The 19,967-nt window shown below is 43.1% G+C and overlaps 2 protein-coding genes across 10 annotated transcripts; one reads left to right on the forward strand and one right to left on the reverse strand.

The window, feature by feature from the left end:
- The first annotated feature begins 142 nt into the window (after window positions 1-142).
- LOC120020464 (choline-phosphate cytidylyltransferase A-like) lies at window positions 143-6,917 on the forward strand. Of its 7 annotated transcripts, XM_038964151.1 has the most exons (11): window positions 143-499; window positions 2,161-2,286; window positions 2,770-2,839; window positions 2,957-3,077; window positions 3,242-3,341; window positions 3,517-3,633; window positions 3,840-3,991; window positions 4,111-4,189; window positions 4,288-4,430; window positions 5,083-5,271; window positions 5,480-6,917. In XM_038964151.1, the coding sequence occupies exons 4-11, from the start codon at window positions 2,964-2,966 to the stop codon at window positions 5,657-5,659; spliced, it is 1,074 nt and encodes a 357-aa protein (XP_038820079.1). In that variant the 5' UTR covers window positions 143-499; window positions 2,161-2,286; window positions 2,770-2,839; window positions 2,957-2,963; the 3' UTR covers window positions 5,660-6,917. The 7 variants fall into 7 exon arrangements, with proteins under 7 accessions (XP_038820079.1, XP_038820074.1, XP_038820075.1 ...); XM_038964146.1 differs by lacking the exon at window positions 2,770-2,839; XM_038964147.1 differs by lacking the exon at window positions 2,770-2,839 and having other exon boundaries at window positions 2,199-2,286.
- Window positions 6,918-7,642: 725 nt separating this feature from the next.
- On the reverse strand, window positions 7,643-19,601 carry LOC120020465 (AP-2 complex subunit mu-A). 3 transcript variants are annotated; one of them, XM_038964155.1, is made up of 13 exons: window positions 19,554-19,601; window positions 17,326-17,447; window positions 11,677-11,942; window positions 11,495-11,577; window positions 11,338-11,343; window positions 11,080-11,215; window positions 10,645-10,789; window positions 10,193-10,213; window positions 9,588-9,713; window positions 9,270-9,405; window positions 8,965-9,062; window positions 8,698-8,809; window positions 7,643-8,580 (listed from the first exon to the last, which is right to left on the reverse strand). In XM_038964155.1, exons 2-13 carry the CDS (start codon window positions 17,397-17,399, stop codon window positions 8,446-8,448), a joined length of 1,338 nt encoding a protein of 445 aa, XP_038820083.1. In that variant the 5' UTR covers window positions 17,400-17,447; window positions 19,554-19,601; the 3' UTR covers window positions 7,643-8,445. The 3 variants fall into 3 exon arrangements, with proteins under 3 accessions (XP_038820083.1, XP_038820082.1, XP_038820084.1); XM_038964154.1 differs by lacking the exon at window positions 19,554-19,601 and adding an exon at window positions 18,475-18,675; XM_038964156.1 differs by lacking the exons at window positions 10,193-10,213; window positions 19,554-19,601 and adding an exon at window positions 18,475-18,670.
- Window positions 19,602-19,967: the final 366 nt, after the last annotated feature.

Genomic DNA, 19,967 nt, shown 5'->3' on the forward strand with positions numbered 1-19,967 from the left:
GAATTTGCCTGAATAGTTAGTTGCCTCAAGGTGGCAGAATAATACCGTTCTCCGACTTCAGAGATTTTAGCGTAAAATTCACCGGAAACATCAGGCCACGCATAAAAAATAACGTCATTTCCTGGAAAAATGTTCTGGTTGTTGTAGTTCCTATGTGGAGTAAACCACATACTGTAATGTCTTTGAGTAAACCTGTCAATCCGAGGATTGCAGAAGTACTGTGTTGATAATCCGTCTGCTCTTCCCCTCTACATATCGAGCTGCTGGCACAGTTCGTGACATTGGACTAACGTTACCGGCATGTTGGGATTCGGTAAATTGTTATACTAGCTAGTTGTTGAATTTAGCGTTAGCCAACAGCTAGCTAGTTAGCATCAGAAAGCGCACCAACTTCACAGTCAGTAGGTAGCAAAGATTTCCCTAGAACACTGCCTATGAGCTAGTTTGCAACAGTAACGTTAGCTACTTCTACACTACAGACCCCAGGCCAAGCACAACGGTAAGTTCGTAAATCATATTACAGCTAAGTATTTTTAGCTAGCTAGCTATAGTGTGATCAGATTGGTTTCCCAGAGAGTTATACTTGGCACAACTGGCTACCTAGCTAGCTACGTACTTTGTTGGATTGTCAGAGATAGTCAAGCTAATATATGGAAGACAGCTTGTTAAGACTGGACATCTGCACTTCGAGGTCACTCTCTCTTTGTCAGTTAAACGAAGCTAGCTACGTGTGATAACCCCTACCTCCGCCTTTCTCTCTACTATTAGATGACAATCGATTGCTGTAGATTGTAGCCAGCAGATACGCCCCGTTTGCTTACAGCTGCACAAGGTCGAACAGGCTTCCCGTGTAAATGCATCCATTGGCATACTTCCATCCAAACAGTTTGGTACAGTTAAGCATATTTTATGACAACAGTTTGTGACGTTTTGGTCTTCGGCAAGGTTTTTGTTGACTGGTCGTGCACACACTTTTTTTGAGTCAATGCTCCTTTATTGGTGATTGTTGTCAGTGTTTGTTGTCAGTCAACAAGAGATGACACATTTTCATGCAATTTTTTTCACTTAAGAAATACTGCACCAAACATCCCAGTTTGATGTAAAATTGCGAGACAGATCTCCTTGGCAAAAACGTCAAAATTAATGATTTCTTGAGTTATTTTAGATTCATTCTGACTATTTTGAGAAAGTGGCTACAGTGACTCAAGATGGGTAAACAGTAATATTGCTGCTTTTTTTCTTGTTATTCAAGTATAGGTACTTTCAAGTGAAGGTAGAAGGTTCGTCTCGAGACAATATTTTGTGTGCATGAACAACCGGGGGAAAAAACGTTTGGAAAGTAAGCATGCGGACGCCTTTACTCGACACAGGAAGTCCGTCTGACCCTTGTGCAGCTGTAGGTGAGCCTTCCATGAGATCAGTAGTGGGTTGTGACTTTACAAGCATTATTATTTTCCAGTCTACAGACAATAATCTTCTAGCAAAGTGGGTGGGGGAGGGAGTGAGTGAGTGACAACTTTGGTGATACATACACACACCATACGTTTTACTATCCGTGTGTGGACCTAAAATTGATTTAAATTAAAAATCATATTTTCAATCATCCCTAACTCATATCACTATCCCCTAACCGTAATTGTAGCCCCAAACCTAACCGCTAAGCATAAAATAGCCTTTGTCCTCGTGGGGAAGTGGGAACTGTCCCAATGAGGGAGACTTTTCCTTGTTTTTCTATCCTTGTGGGGACTTTTGGGGATTTCCGGTACCCATGAAGATAGTAGTACAAGCCCACACAGTCACTTTGCTAGATGATGTAGACTGGAATGGAATACTTTTTGTAGTTTAAAGTCGCTAACTGGTCCCATGGAACATACACACGGGTAAATAGTTATGAGAACGTTGTTTTAACTGTTTCAGTTTGGCACCAGTTTACATTTCAAGTAGCCTATCACTTTTGTTAGTGCAATTAGACGAGGCAAAAAATACATATCTTAAATTCTTAAAATTTGCATATTTATTATTTCAACACCAGTCCGTGCATGAAACCTGAACGGTATTAGTGTCGACTTGAAAGTGTGGGTGATTGAAAGGCCAGTGAACGTGTTCACCGAGAACATGCCTGGGTTATTATGTAACCGCACCATTCGACCCTGCCGGCAGACGCAAAGACACCACTCGACCTTTCTACCTCCTTGTAGTGCCTAGTGGATGGACGCCGCCCTGTGGTGGATAATGGAATTGGTGTGATTTGCATTCAATGGGGAGAGACTGATCTATGACAGACAGGTAACTGCCAAAATAAAGGAAACACTTGAGTTAATGAGGGATATAAAGTATATTGAAAGCAGGTGCTTCCACACAGGTGTGGTTCCTGAGTTATTTAAGCAAGAAACATCCCATCATGCTTAGGGTCATGTATATAAATGCCCAGTTGCCCATTATTTTGACTACCATGGCTAGAAGAGAGATCTCAGTGACTTTGAAACAGGGGGGTTAAAGGGGGTGTGTGTGTGTGTGTCAGTCACCAGATTGAAAACCAATCAAACACTTATGGGAGATTCTGGAGCGGCGCCTGAGACAGCGTTTTCCAACACCATCAACAAAACAGCTGATGGAATGTCTCATGGAAGAATGGTGTCACATCCCTCCAATAGAGTTCCTGACACTTGTAGAATCTATGCCAAGGTGTATTGAAGCTGATCTGGTGGCTCATGGAGGTCCAAAGCCCTATTAAGACACTTTATTTTGGTGTTTCCTTTATTTTGACAGGCTTATTTCTTACAAAGGTATAACCTTCAGTAGCTGCAATAAGACTCCTTGTTTGCACATCCCGCTACAGGTGAATGTTGTTTTTGTCCATGCAGACAGCAAATTATCTTTTTTGGAATAGTGCATCTTATTGCTTTTTCTCTTTAAGCAAGATGATAGCTGTTACGGTGTGTGTGTAACATTTCAGCCCCGGGATGGAGGCCCACAGCTCAAGCCGGTCCAGCCTGTCCAGGAAGAGGAGGAGAGATGGGTCTAACGGAGAGACCGAGGAGGTAGAACGGCCAGGGAAAGTCCCAAGATCCACCGTGGTGAGTGAGGAAGAGAAAGAGGCTTTGTGTGTGTGTGTGTGTGTGTGTGTGAGCATTTACAGGGAGTTGATGTGTGTTGGTTAAGATAAGATAGTGAGTCATGATTCTTAGGAAGGAAACCCTTCTCATGGTTGTCATGGTAATTATGTGTATTCGTACACTAGGGTTTAAAAGATCCCGCCCCCTATGCTGATGAGCTAGAGTCGGTTGAGGACACTCCATACCTGCGAGTCAGTATGGAGGAGGCCAAGAGGGGAACTCCATGTGAGTCGCACACACATCAACACACACTACACTCAGAAACACTTCTCAATCACTCTCAAACTGTAGCAAGCAGCACCATTCAAAAGACATGAACAGTTCTGAAAATATAAGGAATGTTTCCCTATTGACGTGACCTGTGATTGGCTATCATCACCATCATGTCACTCTCCCACAGTTGATAGGCCAGTTCGGGTATATGCAGATGGCATCTTTGATGTGTTCCACTCAGGCCATGCCCGGGCCCTCATGCAGGCCAAGGGCCTCTTTCCGAACACACACCTCATTGTGGGCGGTGAGTGTCTCACTCTGGTTGTCAACCTTTCCTTGCTCAACATGCCTTGAGTGCCCTCTTGCTGGTTTACTGTCTGTCCATTTATTTGGTTCTTCGAGGAAATAGTTTTTCGGAGGCATAATGCCAAGCTCTATGTAAAGTGCTAGAACTAATTCAAGTTTATTCACTTCCCCTGAACCCCCGTGCTTCTTTTCCTCTCGTCTCAGTGTGTAGTGATGACCTGACACACAAGTTCAAAGGGTTCACGGTGATGAACGAGGACGAGCGCTACGACGCAGTCAGCCACTGCCGCTACGTGGACGAGGTAGTCAGGAACGCGCCCTGGACGCTTACACCCGAGTTCCTCTCCAAGCACAGAGTGAGAGAGAGGGAAGGATGGGGGGGAATGGAACGCAATTTTGTGTGTTCAGAATGTGTATTTTGTCTGTGCAGTGTATAATGTATTCCTTCTCTCATTCACCCCCCTCACCCCACCAGATCGACTTTGTTGCCCATGACGACATCCCATATACATCAGCAGGCCAGGACGACGTTTACAAGCACATCAAGGAGGCGGGTGGGTATCATGACAACCAGCAGGAATGTCCAAAATGAATGTCCTGGTACCGTGTGTCTCACGATGACCTCTCACCGTTTGGCCCCTTGTACCTACAGGCATGTTTGCACCTACCCAGAGAACGGAGGGAATCTCCACCTCGGACATCATCACGCGCATCGTCCGCGACTATGATGTGTACGTGAGACGCAACCTGCAACGCGGCTACACGGCCAAGGAGCTCAACGTCAGCTTCATCAATGTAACACTTCATGTTACTATCATTCTTATTAGTAGTAATGATGGTATTTGGTTGTGCCGACTTTTGATGAGTCATAAGGAGCAGTAGTTGTGAGAGGTAGCTATTTGTCATTGGCATCGCAGTGCTTAAGGCGTCACTACAGACCCGGGTTCAATGCCAGGCTGTGTTACAGCCGGCCCATGACCGGGAGACCCATGAGACAATTGGCCCAGCATCGTCCGGGTTAGGGGAGGGTTTTACCGGCCGGGATTTCCTTGTCCAATCTCGCTCTAGCGACTCCTTGTGGCGGACTGACTTCGATTGTCAGCTGGACGGTGTTTCCTCCAACACATTGGTGCGGCTGGCTTCCGGGTTAGGCGAGCAGTGCGACTTGTTAGGGTCGTGTTTCGGAGAACACATGGCTCACGACCTTCGCCTCTCCCGAGTCCGTAGGGGAATTGCAGCGATGGGACAATTGGATACCATGAAATTAGGGTGAAAAATGTATATTTGTCATGGGTGACAGTGGAATCAGAATTAGTTGTGGTACTAGTTGTATTTGAATAAAAGCTGCTAGGAAACATGATTTGTTTACTAGTTTAGTGCGGCCTCACTTGCCAAGGTCTGGTGTTATGACACTGCACTGGTATGACACTGTGTCCCTGTCTTTCAGGAGAAGAAGTACCACCTGCAAGAGCGTGTGGACAAGGTGAAGAGGAAGGTGAAAGATGTGGAGGAGAAGAGTAAAGAGTTTGTGCAGAAGGTGGAGAACAAGAGCATCGACCTCATCCAGAAGTGGGAGGAGAAGTCCCGGGAGTTCATTGGCAACTTTCTGCAGATGTTCGGCCCTGAGGGAGCACTGGTGAGAACTTTTTGTTTTGTGTGTGTATTGTAATGTAGACTAGAATGGTGTCTTTTGTGGCAATCCTAATTTACTGCTCTGGAGAATAATATAGTGTAGAGTTCAATGGAAGATGTCATGCTGTAGATCCACGTGGATTTGTTTTATAGCCTAAGAACAAATTAACTTGAAATCTAGACCGAGATGTCGCCTCTCTCTCTCTCTCTAGAAGCACATGTTGAAGGAGGGCAGAGGCCGCATGCTGCAGGCCATCAGCCCCAGCAGCAGCCCCACCCGCGAGCGCTCCCCCTCGCCCTTCTTAAACAAGCCCTCACCTTCCCCTCCATCCCACCACAGCGCAGCACGGGGATACCCCATCAGCGAGGATGATGAGTCTGATGAAGATTAAGGCTCCCCTTTTTTTATCTTGGTCTGTTAATCCCGCCCCTCGACAATATCAGCATTCAACCCCTCCAAACAAATCATCAGTATGTCCACTTATATCTGTATAGCATTGTCTCTCACTTCATTTGCTCTACCCGTTTCATTTTTTCACTCCCTTTCTCAATTGGTGTCCATTTATGGACTGTACTACTTCATCAGTCAGAGGGGGGTTAATGCACATTGTAGCGGTCACATCTCTTTATTTTATTCAGTCAGTAACCACTACTCACTGGAGGCATTTGGAGCTGTGTGTTCATTACCCTTCATGTTACATTTGTCACTTTTAAATTTATTTCACATCAATTATTTCTCATGCACACTTCCTACTCAAGATGTTAATCTTAGCGAGGTGATTTTATTTTGTTAACCTTGAGTTTAGTGGGGAATTCATATTCATACATATTGTGTTGAGGGGTGTTCGGTGCACTGTTGAATTCCTTCTCAGCAGAGCTGAGTCTTTTTCTTTGCAATGTAGGAACCATCAGTCCCTTGATCTCCCCTCGAAGTGTTAGTGTCTGAGTGTGTGCATGTATGTGTGTAAACTGCTAGTTTGTGTAGGCATGTCAATGTCCTCCATCCATGGACTGACCTGGATTCAGCTTGACCTGTTTTGCACATTATAATAATGCTTAGTTGGTTTTGATGGTCAGTCTTTGGACAGTGGACTTTAAAGTAGTGCCCAGCCTTTGAACTACAGAACTAGATCTCGTTCAGTAGGGCTCAAAGGGAAAACTTATTTTCAGGAGGTTCTAGTAAACCCCCCCCAAAATGTGCCCAATAACAAGACTTCATTTTAAAAACGACTGGAATATAATTTTATCCCGGTCCCATCTCTCCTCCTGTAGTTGGGCATTGTTTGTTTTTGGCTGTTGGCCCACCCCTTACTGGGCTTTGTCTCCATGGTGGCAAAGCAGGAGTGTTTGTTTTATTTCCTATATACAGTAGGGTAGCTGAAACATGGGATTATTTTAAGCATAGTATTGCAACCATGTTAGATTAAAGAATCAGTCCACTAAAATGTATCAATTAAAATTGCTTCTCAGTAGGGGCATGGGCTATAGATCACTTGGTGGCAACAGTTGTCTAACTATCCTTCCACTATATACAAGAACATTGTTTTACTGTTTGGGTTGAATTTGTTTAGCTCCTGAATGTGCAGGGCTAAGAGAAACCAGTAGAACATGTAAATGGAATAAATAAAGTTAACCATGTTGAATCCTCAATCCCTGGTCCTGCTGTATTAATGTGCTTGATTGTGAAACTCAATGCTTATTGATCACACGACCAAGAAACAGTTACTACACTCCAGACCAGCCACACATTAAATCAGAGAACCCTGCTCAGTGCATTAGCTGGACCTATCCTTCGGGTTTTGTAAAATATTGATTGGGCTGTGACCCTCGTCAAATCAACAGTAATCTACGCCAGGTCATGTTGTCAACAAGGTGCATTGTTCAGAAACATCTTTTCCATAATGTATTCTCCCAAGGCAGACAGCACGTATGCATTTTTATCAAGAGCAAACATTTATGCATGTGAAACCATGTATCTATCCCAAGTCATTGCTTGACATATGTCACTGTTTAGAAATTTGTTCAATCACTTCTCACCTGGTACAAACTCGGGCCAGCTTAATCAAATCCCCCCCCCATTGGCTGCGTTCCAGTATGACATTGCAGATTTCACAACACCTAGATATGACCGATGACATGGAACACAACCTATCCTTTACTAGCACGTGTTCATGTAAATTGCAATAAGGCACAAGGGTTTGTGGTATATTGGCCATATACCACAACCCCCACCGAGGTGCCTTATTGCTATTATAAACTGTTTACCAACGTAATTAGAGCAGTAAAAAGTTGTAACATCTGTGGTATGCTGTCAGACAATCAGGACGTGAACTACCCAGTTTATAAAACACGTGAAAAAGACAATGACAAGCGGAGCTGGTTACATGATGGGATTTTACTGGACAGTCACCAGGTTTTACAAACAAGGAGAGCCAGACGAGGCAATGTGACCACCGGGGGGGGGGGGGGGGGGCGACCTCATCACAGGCTCTGAAAAGGCAGGTCAGCGCCAAGCCACTGTAGTGCTCAGGTTGTATTCCACCCAATTATCAATAAGCTCACTAGATGCATTTCACAGGTAAGAGAGGATGTTGGACTCAAAAGGCCATTTAGAAAAAGGATGGATCACAAGGGGACTCTTCAAAGACCTTGACCCTATAATAAAAACTGCAGACTGGACAATAACACTGACCCCCACTTTCCTCCAACATTATGGACCCTTCAATACCACCCCTGCCAGTTTTCAGGTTATTTGTATTCTTTCTATACAGGAGCAGTTTGTTTGCAAGTTGAAGGTAGACTCATCGAAATGATGTTGCCATGAGCAGCACTGGCTATTGAAATGAGCAAGATGCAACACTTAGCTCACACAGTGCAGGGGATCACAGCGTGGTAGCCAGGGCACCAAAATAGCAGAGAAGTTGAGCCTCGCGCTTCAACGCTCTTAGTTGCTGCAGAAAATGACCCACTATGCTGTTTACTTTCTACATCATATCACAGAGTCTACCTTTAACTATAGTAAGATGCCATACTATGGTTCACATTTTGCATATACAGTATCTGTACATTATGCCAGTTTTTTAAATTCATCCCTAACATTGAGGAATAAAGGGAAGAGATGGACATAAGAAAAAATGTAAAGTGTGGAGGGAGAATGCTAGGTATGCCTCAGCTCGCTCTAACATCGAGTCTCGTAGATGCCGCTTCGGCCAATGTAGCGCACCCATTTGACAACATCATGATCACTGTAGTTCAGCTTGGACTCAAACACCTTCAAGTAACGCACCTTCAGCCCAGAGGGGGCAAATGGAACCTGAGTGGCAGAGATGGACAAAGACATCCAGGTTACAAGTTCTACACAACTGCATATTTATACTGTATGCTAAATTTGTCATTACTGCTGAGAGGGTGTGTGTGACTGCAACCTTACCTCAAAGTTCATGGAGATGGGAGGACGGGCCCACTTCTTCTTATCGTTGGTGGGCAGTAGCTCGATTTCAGCACTGATCTGAGATTCCTTCATCCCAGCCATGCGCTTGATCCTACATACAGGAAACACACACCAATACAACAAAAGATCAGGGGCACACACATTCAACATCAGAAAGAGACATTCACAATCAAGGAAGGAGATACAAAACAAGAGTGTGATCTTTGGTACTGTGATGGAGAAGGAGAGGGTTAAAATAACACTAACTTCCATACGATGGCGTTCTCGCTGGCCTTGTACTTGGCCTTGCCTTTCATGCAGATCACCTGGACACCGCTTGTGTTGAGCGGCGTGGGAATGCGCACCTGGAGCAACAGAAAACATGTCATAACATGATAAACAAATTCTCATACAGCAGTCTAAACCTGAACTTTTTATAACAATAGCTGAAATTAACAGACCAAGAAAATACCAGGTTTATGAGACAAAACATAAGGTAACTTCAAAAGAGGAACAGGTTTACCCCAAGGTTACTAACCACAATCTAAAAAGACAAAAGGCTGAATAGCTACCTCAATTTTCTGGGCCAGTAGCGAGGGTTTGAAGTTGGACTTGATGACCACTTTGACCTCCAGTTTTGTGCGGCCCACCTCCCTGACCAGCGGAATGACTCGGAAAGGTAGGATGATGTCTTTAGTGGTACGGTACCTGGTAAAACCACACCAAACTCATGTCAAAGCAGACACACGCAGGGGGCAACAGAGTACAAAGACGTACAAAGATGGAGGCCGGGTAAAATCGGGCACATCTGAATAAATGCACACAGAAAGCGAAATGACATGCGCGTTCACAGGGTAATATAGGTTTGAAGTTTAGCCTGTGACACTTACCTCATGAGCTCATACTCTCCATCCGGGGGGATGAAGCTGATGCTGCGCTCCGAGTCAAACTTACTGAGACGCACACACTGGTTGAATGTACAGTCGTCGATGGCTATGGACTGCTTACCACTTGTACTACAGGAGCAGAGGGAGAAGGGTTGACTGTCTATGCACCATACACACATTCAAAACTAACACACAAACCAGTCATTTAAAAACACACTACTCTACATGCCCCACTTCCTAACACGTCACCACCACCCAAACACACTCACAACACATAGACACACAAAAAGGGATACCATGGCAACACAGCAACCCAGTGGATGCTATCCCTGTCAAAGACTGGGTCAGGGTTAAGGGTCAAGCGGGTGGGAATGTGGGTAATAAAGCTAACACTCTCACTGATGACTAAGAAATACACAACCATTGGGAAGTCCACTAAAGATTTGAGAAGGCTAGTTAGATTCTCTTCAATTAGCAGTCACACTATTCGGTTAATACAGTAAATGTTGGGAGCCTCCTCAAATGCTTAGTAAAGCAGTCGCCATTAATGACACCATAGACAAGACAGCAGGGAGGTATGTGAGTAAGGCCAGATATCAATACAGTACCTTCCTCCTCCCCCCAAATCACTGAGGTACAGAACAAGAGAGGGAAAGAAAGATGTATCGAATGGAAAAAATGGTAAGTCTCAACACAAGCTCTATATAGAGGTCTTAGTCCAGGGACTGACAGTTGGTCTGATAAAGATACATTCCTATTTCCACAGAAGGTTAAGTTAGAATCAACACCACTGCCTATCAGTCTGAATAGTCCAAGTTGAAAATAAATTGAGAAATACATTCTTTATTTGATTCTGCAGCACAAGTCTCTTGTATTACGCTCCAGCCCTTTAATGACAAGCTCTGTCCAGAGTTGGGGTCAAATGCTTTTCAATTCAGAACAGGAACTAAACTGAAATTCCAATTCTCCTCATGAAATTTGAAATTTCAGTTTAGTTCCTGAATTGAAAAGGAATAAACACCAACCCTAGGTCCATCCAAAAACAGCCCCTCTTACTCACCTCTTTCCCACCTCATCAGTGACACCGCCTTTACCCGCCTTATCAATGACAATTTTGTCATTCATGCCAAATTTGCACTCCGGCATTCCGCTGAGGTAGCTCTTCATTACCACACGGCCGGACACGTGGGCACTCAGGACCTGACCTGGAGGGGATAAAAGTGAAAGGTCCAATCATTAGGGCCTTTTCTCAATCGCATACTCCTTGTGTCCTCTCTCCTCAAAAACCATTGGAAGAGAAGCTGAGAGGGGAGGGACCTCTGGCTTTCTCATTCAATGGGTTTTGAGGCGGCGAGGAGAGAGGACGTGAGCACTATGCCATTGTGATTCTCCCATTGAAACATTACTCCTACACTTCCCCTAGTTATTTTTGCTCTTAGCATATTCAACACCTGTTTAGGCCCTTTTACTTTCAAGTGTTATGACCAAAATTCACCTTGAGGCGACATAAGCAGGTTGACACTCTCCAGCACATCCAAGAAGAGCTCATTGCGCCGATACTTGATGCCTTCGCGACGCCAACCAATCTGCCCAGTCACCTGACTAGTGATCTGAGACTGCTCTTCCTTTGTCTGGAAAAAGAGGCAGATCAACATGATATGAAGTGGAAAAAACAACATATGGTTGAAACCAGGCCCAATGTCCCAAATAGAACTGAAATCAACAGCCCAAACCAAATGAGGCTCATCATTACCTGATGCTGCAGCCGGCCGTGTCCACAATCCCAGAGAAAGAAGAAACAATAGGAGAAACCTTTAGAAAACAGTTGGAAAACAGACGGCACACAGTTCTGCTACAGAGCCCATTGCAGAACTCATCAACAGTGACAAGGAGATACTTCTCATCCTCACCTGACCCTTGATGCCCTGCTGGGTGATGAAGGTCTTTAGTGCTCCGGTCTCAGAGTTCTGGGGATACCCGAAGTCCAGGATCTCTGCAGACAAAACAAAAAAACCAAACCATGAATAAATGATGAAGGGTAAGAGAGAGTAAAGAAGATCCGAATGGCATGACTGTGCGAAGTGACAGTTACCGTCGAGCAGCTCATAGATCAGCACAAAGTTGTTCTTGATGTTCTCTTCGCTGACCTTGCCAAAGTAGGCGGCCATGACGTCACACATCTTGTAGAGGAACTCGAACACCATGGCAGCGTTGACATTCTGCTTGGTGACCGCCGCCAGCCAGATGTTGGAGCGCTTGACATGGAAGAAGCTGGTACGTGCAATGTTGGTCACAGGAGAGCGCACCTGCTGCCGGGCATGGATCACATTCACACGGAATGCGTCCACCGCGTTGCGCCTGAGAAAAGGAGGTAGAGAGAGCAAGATACGGATGACTTTCATGTCAGGAGTAAGGAGCAAATGTGGAAGAGGATCTTCCTCCTATCTGCAGTTGATCACAACAAAAGCAAACTCATAATAACACGCTCTTGATTAATACGCACATATACATAAGTAGTCTGTAAAGTAATGTGTATAAATTACCAGTCTCCTCTAGGCTTTCAGAGGGATAGTCACACACACTAATCACCTACACTACCTTCCATACATTCCCTTTTCAGACCTTCTACTTGACATCCAAGATGTAGAAATCACTACAGATGAGGCAGCATGTCCAGACAAGACTGACGATTCTCAATCAGTGATGTGCAATATTCTGGAATAGATCCTTAGGTGCCGGGTCCACAACTTCTGTGAGCTTGACAGTAGTGAAAATGATATTGACCACAAAGCTACTGCTTAGTAGTTAATCATACCTTTATTTGGAACCAGAGCCGATCCAGGGAAATAGTTCCCAGAAATATGAATCTCTGGAACCAATTTCAGATTACAGACTCTGCAGAGTCAGGACTGCACTAGTTAAGACAGATGGAGGTAAAGATGGAAGGGGCACTGGTACCATACTAGCTCATTTAACAGAGTCTGTCCTGCTGTTTTTTCAGAAGGTAATGTCCATTAAGGAGGGAAGAGACACTATATATACACAAAAGTATGTGGCCACCCCTTCAAATTAGTGTATTTGGCTATTTCAGCCACACCTGTTGCTAATGTGTATAAAATCAGTGGGGCATTAGTTGGTTGCAATAATTAACTTTGTTTTCTTCGGTCACTGATATGTCAGGTGACATGCTGAAAGGGTCATCAGGTAGTTGCTGTAGGTCAGAAGTCATGCATTGGGAGTCAGGAATTGGTTACCATGGGTCAGGGGACATGCTCGATAGGCTGGTGCATTGCTTACCTATTCCTACAGTGTCAAAGATGACGATATGGAGGAAAAATGGCAAACGGATAAAGAGATGAAGAAGGATGATGTAAAGGAGAGAAAGACAAAATGCACACAAATACATTTTTGTGCATGTACATAGAGCGAGTAACATTGTGTTGAAATACCAGCCATGGAAGAAGAACACTGTAGTCGGCAACCAAATGCAGTTTCAATGTGTTAAATGAATTACTTTTACCACCAATGTGGTTGAATTTAAGACTGGTCTTAAAATCTTAAGCAGCTTGAATGTGTCGAGTCTCATCTGGAAAATCTTGGCAGTTGAATGTATTGATTCTGCATCAATCCGAGCTGTAGTGGTGTGGTTAGATAGTTGGTTGAGCATTTGCTACTCCAGAGAGCTTGCCATGTCTGAGACCTGATACAATAGCGATTATCCACAAGATGATAGTCGGGCTATTAGCCCAGTTATTTTCTTTGGTGGGTGCAAAAATCAGTGGACCCATCTGTTGAAATCTTCCTGTTGGATGAATTGTTTTGTTTATCAAAGAGTCAATTTAGAGTACGTTTTTCTAAATTTTCATCTGACAACCAAGGTTACGATAAAACATTCCCCAACATTTCTCAGACGCAATATGAACTATGAATACTTGTTCCATTGTTATTTATATAGCTTTCACAATATATTTGTAATGCTAGTCTAATATCTCGGTAGTAAAAACATTGTTCTCAATTTCAAAAAAGACAATTACCAGCCCATGTTAAATAAAGCCTTACAATGCTCGACTGTACTTCTAATAACCGGTTTACACTAATTCCTCTACATGTAAAAACTGCCTTCCACCTCACTTTCCTAACCACTAGATAAAGAGGAAGGACATGAATGACTAATGAAAGCAGTTACTATAACTATGATCTTGCGAATTAGAGGTTAGGTTTGACAAGGGGCTAGAATTAGAGTGATTGATACACAGTGCATTGAGGTGATGATGCCTGTAAAAATTTTACACATACACTCCATCACCTATTGGAGGAAAAGACCAATAACTTAAATGGCATTACACTTGTTTTAAGATCAAAGTTAACATAAGTAATTACAATTATTTATTTATTTATTAGGCTGACCCCATTTAGTCGACTGGTCGATTGTTTGGTCAAGTCTGTTGGTCGACAGATTTCTTTAGTCGAGCAGTAGCAAAAAATGTTTTTGCTAAATATCATGGTGTACAATTCACCTCTCTGATTGGTGTCTGAGTGGACTAATCCATTGTGGAGGCCGTGGGGATGGCACAGTCCATTAGTCTAAGGAAATCGTATATGGTTATATTACATAAGAACAATGGTGCAACAATAATACAAATAATATTTTATAACAAATGCTCTTTCTCCCGCTTTGGATACTGGTTGCTCTCCGTGGTTCTGAAACACATCAATGCGCTGTTGAATTGTTATCTTTTCCTAGACCATGTTGTTATGTGCATAATAGCAAAGTTAACCAGTATATTGGTGTTGAGAACAATGCAGTGGAGGCAGCAGCAGAATGAAGAGATCAGAAAACAGGCCTTGCCTTATTGACTAAGAAAAGTGAGGAGAGAGGAAATCCCAACTTAATTATGTACAGATCCTGCTTCTGTTTCCTGTTTGAGTGTGTTTAATAGCCTAATGAATCCGTGAGCACGAAGCCTCACGCAACGACATGTCAAGTAAACAATTACACAAATGCAGTTGTTTTTAATCTTCGCTGTAAAGGCTTTACACTTTTTTTCATTAGAACAGCTTCTGGTATTATTTATCATATATTTAGTGTTGTTTACATTGTTCCAAATAGTCCGAAAAATTATATTTCTGGTAATAATGCTCCTTTTTCTTGATTTCCTTATTGTTAATATTATGATCATTATAATAATAAGTAATGTAATCATCATTAGTAGGCTTAGTATAGTAGTCTTGTATTACCACGGTCAAGCTGTAGGCATAAGAGTACATTCTGTTTTGTCTTAATACCGTAACTTAGGCCTATATTTCAATACTTATAGGCTACTGTATCAATAAATCGTCACACAGCATATGAGTCATTCGTGATTTGAAATGCAATCAAGCATTTAAATTAAAAAAAAAAAATATTTGCTTAAACAATAATAAACCATTCCATTTCGGAAATTGCATTCACGAATGATTGCGACTGTTTAGGCTGCTGTAATAAAGGCTTAACAAAAAAAAAACATTACAACAGACTCCGGTACGCTTATAATGTATTTGGTGTTGTTTACATTGTTCCAAACATTCATAGTTTGTTATAAGCTACTTATTGACATGATTATGCTATGCTACAGGTCAGGCCCTATTGGTCATGTGCACACGATGCATACATGTATTTTGTAGAGAGCAAGGGTTGATGGAATAGGGAATGTTTTTCCCAAAAATATGAGGGATTTCACTAACAGAACTTTTCAATCAGAAATGGCTGTAATTATGTTGAGCTTAAGCAACACAGACAGCGCAGTAAGTTTGAGCCCGGCACAACAAAAAATAGATGGATATCCATCTCAGATTTACATAAGTATTCTGACCCTTTACTCAGTACTTTGTTGAAGCACTTTTGGCAGCGATTACAGCTTCGTCTTCTCGGGTATTACGCTACAAGCTTGACACCTGTATTTGGGGAGTTTCTCCCATTCTTCTCTGCAGACCCTCTCAATCCCTGTCAGGTTGGATGGGGAGTGTCGCTGCACAGCTATTTTCAGGTCTCTACAGAGATGTTCGATCGGGTTCAAGTCCGGGCTCTGGTTGGGCAGCTCAAGGACATTCAGCGACTTGTCCCAAAGCCACTCCTACGTTGTCTTGGCTGTGTGCTTTGGGTCGTTGTCCTGTTGGAAGGCAAACCGTCGCCCCAGGCTGAGGACCTAAGCGCTTTGGAGCAGGTTTTCATCAAGGATCTCTGTACTTTGCTCCGTTCATCTTTCCCTCGGTCTTGACTACTCTCCCAGTCCCTACCGCTGAAAAACATCCGCACAGCATGATGCTGCCACCACCATGCTTCACCGTAGGGATGGTGCCAGGTTTCCTCCAAACATGACACTTGGCATTCAGGCCAAAAAGTTAAATCTTGGTTTCATCAGACCAGATAATCTTGTTTCTCATGGTCTGAGTCTTTAGATTCCTTTTGGCAAACTCCAAGCAGACTGTCATGTGCCTTTTACTGAGGAGTGGCTTCCGTCTGGCCACTCTACCATAAAGGCCTGATTGGTGGAGTGCTGCAGAGATGGCAGAACCTTCCAGAAGGACACCATCTCCACAGAGGAACTCTGGAGCTCTGTCAAAGTGACCATGGGGTTCTTGGTCATCTCCTTGACCAAGGCCCTTCTCCCCCGATTGTTCCGTTTGGCCAGGCGGCCAGCTCTAGGAGTCTTGGTGGTTCCAAACTTCTTCCATTTAAGAATGATGAAGACCACTGTGTTCTTGGGGACCTTCAATGCTGCAGAAATGTTTTGGTACCCTTCCCCAGATCTGTGCCTCGACACAATACGGTCTTGGAGCTCAACGGACAATTCCTTCGACCTCACGGCTTGGTTTTTGCTGACATGCACTGTCAACTGTGGGAACTTATAGAGAGGGGTGTGCCTTTCCAAATCATGTCCAATCAATTGAATTTACCACAGGTGGTCTCCAATCAAGTTGTAGAAACATCTGAAGGATGATCAACGGAAACAGGATTCACCTGAGCTCAATTTCGAGTCGCATAGGAAACGGTCTGAATACTTATGTGAATATTTTTTTTTTTTTTTATACATTTGAAAAAAAATCTAAAAACCAGTTTTTGCTTTGTCATTATGGGGTATTGTGTGTAGATTTGAGGGGAAAAGTAATTTAATCAATTCTAGAATAATGCTATAACGTAACAAAATGAGGAAAAAGTGAAGGGGTCTGAATATGTTAAATACACTGTACTTGACTTGATTAAAACACAGGATGTCTACATTGAAAAACACACTTTTTAAAATTTCGACCAATCGTTGGGTCGAAAGAACAGACTCTTGGTCGACCAAAATTTTAGGGACAGCTCCCTCTCATACAAATGCATCCTTCCCCGATCCCTCCCCTGAACAAAACCTGTTCTGACAGGGCTTGACAGGTGAAAGCTGTGTGATTACTTACACTGATCAGTTCACATTGAACCTCAGGGATCACTTCAAGGCAGAGCTGTCGGGAAGTGAGCTGGCAAGCTAGGGGTTGGGTCTATCAAATCCTAGATTCTATTGCCAGCCGTTATGCCCTTGAGCAAGACACCTACACCCCCCCCCCCCCCCTTGTGTACAATTTACAGATAAAGTGATCATCTTAGTCATCTCCCTAACTTACCTCAGGCCAACCAGATGGACACCATTTCCTATCTCCTTCTCCCCTCTTCGTAACAGAACCCACTTCTATAATCCCCAGAACCAATTACCGCCTCACTTACCCTATGTCATCGCGGTAGACACGAGAGATAAGGACCTCCCCTTTGTGGTTGTAGATGAACAGTCCTCCAATCATCGTGGCTGCTCCTTAGTCCAAACTGGCCATGGTGAAAACAACACCCACCTAACGAAGAGCGAAAGGGTGATATGACTTCTCACCAAGTCAAATTCCTGTTACATGCAAATGTACTTCGCAAATAATGGTGATTCTGAACGACCCAAATATCTAAGATGTTTCCAGCAGAGAATCCTATATTAACTCCCACTTAGTGATGATCACTCAGTCACAATGGTGATGTGTACACACAGAAACTCATGTCACCTCGCATCCAAAGTAGGATTAATGAGTAGTAGCTTAGATGTGATAATGAGAGCCATTTTAGTTAGTCTTAATGTTTTGCAGAATTCCCAGTAGCTAGCTAGCTATGAATAGTATGGGAGTGGTTTCAAGTTCATATGGACGGTTGCTGGTATTGGATTGAAGAATTTCCTTATTATGCCCAGTGCGGTGGGGGACAAATAACGTATTAACGTTAATCATTTTCTGTAGTTTATAATATAATGAGGCGTATGAATAATATGCATGAAATGAAAGACATTCCTGGAATTCTAGCTGTGACCAGGTACGGTAACAGAAGGCGAGACAGTTTCCCGTGCCAGCACATGATTTTACTTAGCTGGACACACATATAGCTGGATTAGCAAGATAATTTCCCTTCCACGAAAGGAGGATGTTGTTTGACTTAGCGGACATGGTGTGCTTGGCATGAAGCCACTAACGTTAAGCAGTTTACTCGCTGTTTTATTGCCCCACCAAGATGTCTGCCTGACCGGAAAATATAGCTCGACAATTTCATAAATTGTTTATATTCTCCCTTAAATTTTTAACGCACAACTGAACACGTATACTCCACCATGTCTTGCTAGCTACACATAACGTTACAACTTTAGTGGATAGTTGACCTTCGGTTTGGGATAAACAGGATGGAGAGTTAGCAAGACAGATACTATAGTTAGCTAGCTGCCAGCCAGCCTAAAATGAACGTTAGCTAACTAGCGCCTCTCTGGTATAAACGCCGGTAGCTAGCTAGACTGTGTTAACTGTTGCATATGTTAAGACTTGTTTGTCTTCGATATAATTACAAACTTACCTCAGTCTTCTCACACACCTAAGTTCACGTCCCTTTTTTCTCCGATATATTTCAGGGTTCGTTAGCAAAAGTTCTACAACACACACTAGCTAATTATGCTCCTATTGCTTTCCCCTCCTCTTTAGACGTCAGCTGACCACCGTCTTCTTCTTCTTGGTGAGTACACCGCCACCAACTGTACTGGAGTGTGAGGCCAATCACGACCCAGTTATTAAACTATCTTCATTAGTCCCAGTCCTTTTAAGAAATTGAAATAGAGCCCTGAAGGCCACGCCCCTTTCCTCCCACTTCACCACTCAAACCCCGTCAAAGCCTCTCGAACCAGTGTTGCCAATTTAGCAATTTTGTTGCTAGATTTAGCAACTTTTCAGACTACCCTGGCAAAAAAAAATTCAAACAGTACCTAGCAACAAATTTAGCTACTTTAAACATTTTATTTTGAACTTTTAGCAACTTTTGAAAAGTGACTCAAATTCTAAAATACACGCATTTTCTTTCTAAATGACACAAAAACGATTTCTCTGTCACACACTCAGTCACAACACACGTGCCTGGCTGCAAAAATGCATTGTGATTGACGTCATCAGCAGGCGCTCAGCTCGTGCACAGGCAGCAGCAATTTCAGCAAATTGCCAGTCATTGTTGGCTGACTGCAGTAGCAGTAGTACGGGTTCGACGAGCCAAACCCAATGAATATAGTTGGTCACGAATGTTTTATCTTGAACAGAACTTACAACATCAATCAACATGTCTCAATCAAAAATATACAGCCAGAAGTACAGAAAAGAGTGGGAGTCTGTACCTAAACATTTTTTTTTTTCAGAGATGGCCAGTCAATTTGAGTAACGTTATTGTGTATTCTACGTAATGACGCAGTTTTACGTTATCACGCAATGACATCACAACGTCATTTAGCAACGTTTAGCAACAAATCAACCTGACTAGCAATTTACCCTGAAAATGAGTTGGCAACACCGTCTCGAACCCCTCACACAATATTTCCCTATCTACATCATACAGCTCCCAATATATCAACACATACTCCACCGTTTCCTCCATTTAACACTCATCACACAGACCTGTTTCATGTCGCACTATCATCCACAACGTGGCATTCAACCCTGTGTGCCCAACCCATAGTCTACTCCACAAAACTTCCTACATCCCATACTTCCCACCTCTTCCTTTACTGACCAGTGCACAAGGTAAAATTGTTCCTACCAGCCTATTGTGTCACACTCGCAAATGCTTCACAATGTATTTTTTGTAGGCTATAGCCTTAAAATAATTGAAATAACATAGCCTACATTATTAATTGCCGTTCCTTCTTAGGCTCCCTGTCTGGTTCCTGACCTATTTGGATTATTTATATGTTGTTTAATATAACATGTAGCCTATTTGAAATGATGAACGCTTATTACATTCACCTTTTCATGTTTATTAAAGTACTTTTCATTCATGTCATATGGTTTGGTTTCAATACTTTAAAACCA

This window comes from Salvelinus namaycush, chromosome 25 (genome assembly GCF_016432855.1).
Source record: "Salvelinus namaycush isolate Seneca chromosome 25, SaNama_1.0, whole genome shotgun sequence".
In the NCBI taxonomy this organism is placed as follows: Eukaryota; Metazoa; Chordata; class Actinopteri; order Salmoniformes; family Salmonidae; genus Salvelinus; species Salvelinus namaycush.